This window comes from Cynoglossus semilaevis, chromosome 10, assembly GCF_000523025.1.
Source record: "Cynoglossus semilaevis isolate Cse_v1.0 chromosome 10, Cse_v1.0, whole genome shotgun sequence".
Lineage (NCBI taxonomy): Eukaryota > Metazoa > Chordata > Actinopteri > Pleuronectiformes > Cynoglossidae > Cynoglossus > Cynoglossus semilaevis.
Genome location: NC_024316.1, coordinates 20,605,438 through 20,615,294, shown reverse-complemented (window position 1 = coordinate 20,615,294; position 9,857 = coordinate 20,605,438). Strand labels below are relative to the sequence as shown.

Genomic DNA, 9,857 nt, shown 5'->3' with positions numbered 1-9,857 from the left:
CGATATACCGAGGCTGCTGTAATCAAAGTGAAGCTGGCTTTATCGGACTGTTCTCACTGCACTGCTGCGCTCAGATCCCGATATTAGGTTACATTGCAGCACCAGCCGACAATTTCAGAATCTGTAACTCAAGAGAAGCGTGGCACCAGCGTGTTGCTACCATCCATTTGTTAACTATGCCACTTAGGTGTTGGGGGAGAGGGGGGCCGGTGGGTGAGGGAGCTGGAGACAATCCCAGCTGACATTGAGCAGTGGCAGAGTACACCCTGGAAAAGTCTGTCCCACATACCGTCTGAGACAGCCTAAAATTAAACATAAATAAACCAGCGCCGGACCAGGACTATCCCCGACACATTTACAACCCTATCAATTAGATTCTGAAGACGAACTCCACCACCCACCGAGACGGCAGGTTTTTTTCTAAATTTGGAGTGCACTAATGTTGCCCTCTGTATGTGTGTGTGTGTGTGTGGAGGGGGGGGGCTCAGGTAGGTGAAACCAGACACGGTTAATAAACGACACCTGTCACCTTCAGGAGTTTTCTAATGACTCGGCTGCAGTGGGATGTTCACTGGAGGTGATGAGGGAGAACACAGGACCGAGGTGGAAAAAACTGGGTAAAGTCGTCAGGGAGGACGAGTCGGACTCTCCTTCACCTCCTCCTCCTCCTCCTCCTCCTCTACACAACCTGCTGATCAGCCACAGCAGCGCTGTCAGCTGCGATAAAATGATCACACAGTAAAGTGATCAACCTGATTCTGATTCTAAATCTGTGACATCGTAGAGTACACAGAGGGAGGGAGATGGTAATAAAGTGTTAACTACAACATTAGGTCAACACTGAGTCCATTCTGATTCGTTAATCACAGAAATAATGTGAATAAAAACACAATATATTTATTTCTCACCTGTTTCAGTTTTATGAATTTCTGGCACATCAGTAACTCAGGTGCACACACACTCCAGCCCAGTAGGTGGCAGTCATGCAGCCAAAGTTTCTTTACTAGGAAAAAGAAGATGCAAAGAATTTATAAATTGACCTCAGCGCACGAGAAGCAGATTTCTGATTTGAAGTACGAGAACTGTTCTTCTCACCAAAGATCTTCAAGTCGACAATGTCGGATGTTGATGTAGGACGTGTGGCTGCTAGCACAGACTCTTGAGCTAACGTTAGCTACAACAGTCCTTAGTCCCTAGCCACAAAAACACACCACAATTATACATATTGGCAAAACAATATATTTGTCATCTGCATTTGTATTCTGTTGCCGATGAGTAACCGTGTACTGTCCACGTGTAGCTCAGCACAGCGGGTGTGCGTTTAGCGACAGAGATATTGGACAGGAAACTGCGCCTCACATTGCACTTCCTGTTTATGCATTAGGTGTAAGATAAGGCGCTTTATGTTTGTCTCTGTAATTAGTTACATGAAACGAAGACTGTGCCAAGAGCTAACATGACGAGCGCAAATGACTGGAATAGCTTGAATCAGACGATGTAATCTATGGTCCACAAACGAACCCGTCGCTCCCTGACTCACGCTGGTTTTATGTACCATGGGCCTCAAGCTGTCAGAGACGAATGCATACATCTGAGAATGTGGTGTTGTGGGATGATGAAGTGGACTGTAGTCACTTGAGACTGGACCGGGAATCCTGCCGGCTTCTAAAACAAGACTGGTACATAACTAGGAGGGAGTTGAACCAGAGGTGACATTTTTGAGGAGTATTTTCTGTTCTAATGCCAACAGACGTTCTCGCACTAGACTCCGACTGCTGCCACACAACAGCAAACTGTAGACAGACATATACTTAAAGTGAAAGGTATTATATTATAAAAAATATATTATCACTTTTGTCTTTAAAATGTTTTTTATTAAACAACTTTAATTGTAACAGTGCAGACTTTATGGGTAATGTTAGCTACAAACGTTCTGGTGCAGACACCACGGCTAATAATAGCTACAACAGTCCTGGTGCAGACACCAGAGCTAACGTTAGCTAAATGAAACTATCATAGACATTTTGCTGCAGGCTGGACGTGGAGGCGCGGGTGTGTAGGACGGAAGTGACCACTGGGTCGGGACTTTGAAACGACAGCTCTAAATAAAAGTGGTTTGGAAATACTTTATATATATACACTGTATATAAAAGTGTTCTTCTCTTGGCATATCTGATCTTTGTATTGTATCTTATCTATTTTGCTCTGATTCTATATAATCCCATCCTGTTGTTCTACATTATTCCCTTATCTTTTCCCGTCCTTTCCTGAACAACAGACGTGCATAAAACATGCATAATTATTGTTAAAAAAAAAAGAAAGTCCAGCACCATATATTCTGTCTTCTCCAGAATATCAAAGCACAGCCAGGAAGAGCTGACGCGAAAAGCGGCTTCACATTTTAATGTGTCATACTGCGGTTACTAAAACGTATTATGTAAAAACTATGAACCAGAGACGAAACATCTGGTTCACCAAGCTGTCGAAGTACAGGCTCATAATAGACTGTATAAAGAGAATATAGAGTGTATAAAATGTCACCGTTTTAGCTGCTCACCGTTTATTCACGATACAGGAATGATGCGGCTAAATAATTTGTAATCTGTCAAACTGACCAGTTACTGAAAATATATGAAAGTGAATTGATGTGCATGTTTTCACTCTACATAAAATGTACTTTGGAAAGATTCTCTGAAAGTGCATTACAGTAATCCCTCTCCTATCGCAGTTGTTGCGTACGAAGACCCACCGTAAAATGGAAAAAAAAATTTTGCAAAGTTTAGTCGAGATAGTTATTATATTATATTTACCCACACTGGTATCAACCCTCCATACACTGTATTACTTCCCTACAGAACTATATTCACAGTAGAGTTGTAGAACGGCGGCGCAGAGCGAAGTGAACGAGAGAGCGGCCGACAGAAAAGGGGAGGTGCTGAGAGATGCTGTGACGCATGAGCCAATCAGCATGAGGAACAGAAGAGCACGCTCAATTAGCCAATAGTACACCGAGTACACATTGTATTAGCCAATAGTATGCTGTGTACAATCTCGTCTAGATAAACAAAGCTACCAGCGATCGTTCGTAAATGCACTTCTCATTTTCAAAAGCCCCTCCAAAAGAAAGATCGGATTCAAAAATAAAAATCTCCGATGTACAGTACTGAGGGAGCGAAAGGAGAACCGCGATATAGAGAGGGAACACCGTACATGGTGAAGGACTCCCACTAATGTATCATTTCAATGGCAGTTTACAATTACGCGAAACGATACCAGAAAAAGGGAAAACTCTACGTCTGCAACGTACGTGTGCAGAGTCACAACCGCTCTGTGGTTGAGAAAAGTGCAAACGTCTTCCATCAAACAGCGAGGTTTCTGTTCAAGGCACCGTGTTGAATGTAAACAGTCACCATTTGGTCCATGATCTGGCCCTTCTGGTTCTAAATAACGAGTTCCTGTTTTTCTTAGAAACACATTAAATGAGATCGTCATTCGCACCACTGTCCTGTAGAGGCGCTCTCAGATCTCTGCACCACTGGGTAATCCCACAGGGGTCTGTTGCACTGACACTCCACTCAATGTAAAGTACAGTCAGTCTGCTACCCCCGGTGGCACAAAAACACCCAACACCAGATGGAGGAATTGCTCCTGTCGGTCTTAGAACGGCAGGGAACCCATGAATATTTTTTCCACGATCGGTGGCGGGGGAACCAAGTCTTCCAGTTTAAGGTAGAAGATCCGCTGGAGACCCTGAGTGCACAGAGTCCTGAGCTCAGGGAGCTTCCCCAGAAGCCGAGACAGATAGTTGGGTCTCAAAGAGTCGGAGCCGCAGCCAGAGACGTGGTCCTTGAGGCAGGTGATGAGCTGATTCTGCAAATCCTCAACACGCCTGGACTCCTTCAGGCCGTGTCTATCTGCAGAGGAAACAAGTCCACGTGTCATTCAGATGACAGTTTTACCTCACTTCATTTTGGTTTTTACCATGGCATGGTGACCACGCGTCCCACCCACCCCAATATTAAACGGTCGTTCCTAACGCTTTCTCTCGGTCTTTTTTCCACCTCTTACGTTAAGTAAACCGTGTCTACAGATTTTTCAGGAATTTAAATTAACATTTTCTGTTGACGTTTTTTCACAAATTGACCAGACTATTCCCGCTCCTAGCTTCATTATGCTAGTACCGGAAACAAAGTCGCATTGATTGGATATCCGCTAATGTCCCGCCCACTAGGCAACAAACGGACCTCTGATTGGCTCTTGCCAGTTGTAAGAAACATAACGGATTTATAACCCGCATTAAAAGAACCCTGGTGAACTACAGTCCAACGAGTCAGTGTTTAGGGCTTCACTGTTAATACATTTAACACAGAATAACAAAAATATAATAATAATAATAATAGAAACATATACTGTAAAAGTATTAAATCATTAGATTTATTTATTTAAAACATTTGTATAAGGCATAAAACCTGACGAAATCTTTAAAGAAAATATATAACGTGTCAGACATTATTTATATTACTGCACTGGAACAATATGAAGCAGTATTGTGGTTATGTTTAGCCTGCAGTGACATACAGCCTGAGAGTACTGTATTTCCACTCTACTACTGTACGTGCCTACGTGCATGTTGCTGTACACCTGGTGTGTCAATCTAGCGTTATGTTGAGCCACAGTCCTGTCTGTACCAGTGAGGACCAGACCCACATTTCTATGGTGAATATACTGTATATAAAATGGAACAGTTTTAGCCCGACATGAGAGTCGCCTCTAACCTGTGATGATGACCAGAGCTGTGAGACAGGAGAAGGACGAAACATCAAGCTTCATGCGGTGCAGACTTCGAGAGAACTCCAAGATGGAGTCGATCCAATCCCCAAAACCTCGGACGCACTGGTGTTTGTGAAGCACTGACCCGTTGCAGAAGATGAGCTTGTCTGTTTCAGGACTGGACCTTTGGTATTAAAAAAAAAAGGAAAAAGATCTGATTGTAGTACGGGACAAAATATTGTAGTACTATAGTATTTTTACTTTAGAACAGTGGTTCTCAAACTTTTTATACTCTGTTCCACTTGAGAAAATATATTATAATATAGTATTTTATATATATATACACACAAATACAAAAACTATTTTGCGCTTAAAATGCAAACAACATACCGATACGCCAGGCGCAGGCTGAAGAGCTCCACGAAGGCAGACTCCAGCAGCAGATCCTGGTCTTCTGAGCAGAAGTCACTGAAACCCGGGATGCTCTGCGACCATTTCTGGATAACTTCCATGGAGGTCGTGAGAAGGTGATAAAACTGTTTGATGTCACTCTCATCCTCCTTCTGCTTCTGACTGATGACTGAATCATTGTACTGAAATTAAAAAAACAAAGACGTTCAGACCACGGAGCCCGAAGGAGCAGTGGGAATCGGTGCCTTCCTCGGACCTTCTCCTACCTTGGAGTAATCCAGTTTTCCAATGTCTGGGTTTGAGTCGATGTGCGCTCTGACCAGGGAGGCGATCATGCTGACGGGAGACATGACCGCCGTCACCTCCTTCACTGATTTAGGCTTGGAGGGCAGACGGCCTCGACGTCCTTTCAGACTGTCTGTTCTCACAACTGGATTGGTCGACAAATCATAATCAATTTCATTTCCTCTGTATCACAATTGGATTGTTTTTTTTTTTTTACATTGACTGCTGTGGGGTATTTAAGTGACCTCACCTTCCCTGACCATGCCTACAGCAAGACACTTCTGGAAACGGCAGAACTGGCAGCGGTTTCGTCTTCTCTTGTCCACGGGACAGTCCTTATTGGCCAGGCAGACATACTTGGAGTTTTTCTGCACCGTGCGCTGGAAAAGAGAGAGGAATTACTTGTAAGGATAACCTTAGGAATGAAATACATATATATAAATATATATATAAATGTATATATAATAGATATATACGTATATGTTTAGATATGTAAACACACACGTAATACATGCATGAATAGAAATATATATACACATATAGATACATAAATATATATAAATACATATATAAATATATAAAATATATATACACATGTTACTATTGTCAGATAATATGCTGTCAAATACAGCTGTTGTCAACTGATACCATTTATGACAAATGACACCTTTTTTTTTTCTCCCTGAAACAGATTCTCTTACCTTGAAGAAGCCCTTGCATCCCTCACAGGTGCGAACCCCGTAGTGCTGACAGGATGCGTTGTCTCCACACACGGCGCAGCAGCCCTCGCTTCCACCTGGGCTCTTCAACTTGGGCGATAAGCTTTCGTCAGCCTGGTCCGTGTCCTCCAGGCTGCAGCCCTGATCCACTGACAGAGCAGAGAAGGTCGGCGCAGAAGAGTGAGGGTGGGCCAGCGTGAAAGGCTCCTGGTCTCGCAGCGGTGTTTGACCCACGTCCTCCAGAGATCCTGGGCCAAATGTGAAGAAAGACGGGGTGTGTGGCACCAGCGTGTCCTCGGCAGACCAGTATCCTGGGCTGGGGGAGTACGGACCAAAGGCCAAGTCCCAGGAGGACGCGTGCTGGCTCTGGAACCCGGGGGTTGAAGGAGCCGAGGTCGATGTGGAGCTGCCGAAATATTCGGAGCCACAGGGGGACATCAGCTCCTCGGAGTAGCCCAGCATCAGTGGACCAGGGTAGCAGCCATAAACCTGCACAGCATCAAGCGTGAGGGCGGCCTCCTGGCCTGATGGTGGAGGAACGTGGGCGGGGGCTGCGGTGAACTGGCAAGAGTATGCGTCACTGTCCTCCCCCTGACCGCCCACCAGAGAGCTGATGCTGGGCAGGGCGGGGGTGAAGACGTGGTCATGTTTATCAACTGACAGTCTAGATATGAGGTCTGTGCTGGGGGGCTCCGAGCTGCCCAGGCTGTTGTCGTAGAGCTGAGATCCATGTTGGGGGTGAACACAAGTCATGGCTGCAAGACTGAAACAGAGGAAGTACAAAAGTTAGGACGTCCTAGACTGGCAGTCAAAAATAAAAATAAAAAATACTTCATTTGACTTCAACTAACTGCAACTTGTTATATAACCTTTTTATAAAATATATTTAAAAACCATTTATCGTCCTCCAATATATTTCTGATCGCAGCAAGGCCAAGTCAAAAAGTTCTAAGACAGATGTTTTAATAACAATTCATTAAGACACGTTGAACCACCTCGCCAAGTTTTATGGTTAATAACAACTCATTAAGACACATTGAACCACCTCGCCAAGTTTTATGGTTTAGAATGATTCCTGCAATTAATTAAGCAGGTGATGATGATGATGATGATGATGATGACATCAACCACAGATTTAATAATGGAAACAAACAAGAGGTCTGGTGAAGAACGTTAGAGAACAGTTCTCCATGTAGTTCCAAGAACCGTAACAGTGTTACTTCACAGGAGAACTGTTCCAGTGAAGACAAATCAAATTTCTACAAAAACTGTATTTTTGTTCACAGAAAATTTAGAATGATGTCGCTGAAATAACAACAATCCTCCCCACAAACCAAATATAACTACCAGCTTCAACAACAGCAACTAAACAATATCATTTAGACTCTAACACTACCTTGTATCATTTGTTTGATTGTTAATACACTGAATTTTCCTCAAAGCTTTTTTCACCGCTGTTCTTTTACAGGAACATTTTACATTCAATTCAAAGCTCCATATCGTGGTTTTAAGTTTTAAACTTTAAAGTAAAACTGTCCAAAAACAAACTGCCAAATAAAACGCATGTTAGTTTCCGTTCTGCATTATTTGAAATTAATGTCAAAACGCAACTCTTTTTTTAACTTCTTTCTTTTTTTTACAGTATATTACTGTATTCGAACTGTTTGTTTTGACTTGAACGAGCTACTGTGTTACCCTGTTAGCACAACAGCGGCTACGACAGGTGCCCGTGTGACGACACGCGCTGACGTAATTTAATTTGTATTGTCTTTTTTATTAATACATTTAAAGTAATTTCTTCTTACCTCTCAGCGCCGGGTGTCAGTGTCTGAACCGAGTCTGTCAGCTTCACTGTTCTCTAACCGTGGAGCGCCGCCGCGTTCCGCTCTCTGCGACTTTATACCGGCAGCTCCACACTGCCCATGACGTCAGTTACAGGTTTCCAAACAAGGGCGGGCGGTAGGCGAGGAGATTTCTCGCCTCCAGCCAATCGGAGCCCGTCGTTGGCTGAACTGTCATTGGATGACGCACTGCGGGATTCCGTTGACGCGAGTGAAAAAGGATTGGACCGCCGACACACACCCGCACACACCTACTTACAAAAAGAATTCAGATACGACGTCTTATTGACATAAATCTACATAAAAAAATTTAAATTAAAAAGTACCTAAAATAACATTACTGGTAATCAAACTGTATTCGACTTTATTAAAAGAAAAATCTAGACGAAAAATGAACGATGTCAGTTCAAACTAATTAAATTAAATTAGTTTTTTTGTTGTTGTTCGATTTAAATTGACCACATGTGTGAATTAAAAAACAACTACAATTGTCACATTAAAAAAATAATAAATATTACCATTATTTTTGCTGCTCTCAGTGTACTTCAAATATCATTAGAAGAATTATATTCAGAGTACCTGGGAGTACACGCACACACAGGGCTCGAACCAATGATTTTCTTGCTGTAAGGCACGGTCATTAACCCCACTGACACCACGTGGTGAAGTTCTGATCTGCCCCTTGTTTTAACCGTTGAGCAAACACACCTCAGCGACAGCAGATTTCACAGCTCAGTCCAGTCAGTTTGACTCTGGAGGTTTGTGACGTGACCCGCGACTCAAACCCAGAGAGTGTAGCTCGACTCCTGTCTGTATTTTTTTTTTTTTAGAAACACCAAACAAAGAGAGGAAAGTAACAACCTTTTGCTTGTGCGTGTATTTTCCTGCACATTACTTTGCTGCTACTGTTTGACTAAATGGTTACATACCTAATATGGAGACCACGGTAAAACACAACGACCTAGAAAGGTGCTTCCCAACCACTGGGGCGAGGCACGTTAGATGTACTGTAGAAAAAGATCTTTTTGGCTTTTTGAACATGTGAAATAAATGACTATAAAAGCCAAAAAAAAAAGAGAGTGAGCCGTTAAAGAGGATCTTTGTGTGTGTCTTTCTTCAATTCCTGCACTGATAATACCGTTGTGTTCAACTAAACAGATCCATTATTTACCCTGGGACACATGGAGTAAATTGAAACTAAAAGGTCAATATATTTTATGATTTTTGGTTTTTTTTTTAATCTGCAGAAAAGTCACTGGAGGAGGCAACTTCTTCTCTCACATGGGTTATGGTTATGGTTAGGGTTAGGGTTGCTCACTCGTACACGTCTCAGTGTTATGTATTATCACATGTGCAGGGCTAGAGGGCTCTGTAACCACCCCCTCTCCTGCCCCCCACCACCCCACCACCACCACCTGTTGCTCATCCAGAGGGCTATTTCTGTGGCCAAGATGTTTGTCATTGTGCAGGAATACTCTTGTTCTTCAGGTTGCCATGGCTGTACCCCCTGGAAACACGTCTGTGTCTGATCACATGTCTGTAACTTCGCCCTCTGCCTGAAGGAGGGGGAAGTTAAACCGCCTACAATCGTATGTCGCTTTTTTTCTGTGGTCAACTAAAAGTTGCAACAGTGCATTAAAATATATTCTAGAATACTGCAAAGTATTTATGCATACTGTAAACAGTATGTACAGAATATCAACACTAAAGTGACCGGGTGAATTGTAAATTCTACCAGCACTCCCTCTAGTGGTAGACAGAACTGATCCGACAGTCAGTCTGTCTCCTGTTTTTCTTGGCTAGCTGGATCGGTGCGTTTTCCTGTAGGAGT

At 43.1% G+C, this 9,857-nt stretch overlaps 1 protein-coding gene across 1 annotated transcript; it reads right to left on the bottom strand.

The window, feature by feature from the left end:
* Positions 1 to 2,030: 2,030 nt before the first annotated feature.
* Positions 2,031 to 8,249, bottom strand: nr4a1 (nuclear receptor subfamily 4, group A, member 1). The gene is made up of 7 exons (XM_008319503.3): positions 7,991 to 8,249; positions 6,168 to 6,948; positions 5,717 to 5,846; positions 5,448 to 5,611; positions 5,161 to 5,363; positions 4,776 to 4,954; positions 2,031 to 3,914 (listed from the first exon to the last, which is right to left on the bottom strand). Exons 2-7 carry the CDS (start codon positions 6,936 to 6,938, stop codon positions 3,658 to 3,660), a joined length of 1,704 nt encoding a protein of 567 aa, XP_008317725.1. The 5' UTR covers positions 6,939 to 6,948; positions 7,991 to 8,249; the 3' UTR covers positions 2,031 to 3,657.
* Positions 8,250 to 9,857: the final 1,608 nt, after the last annotated feature.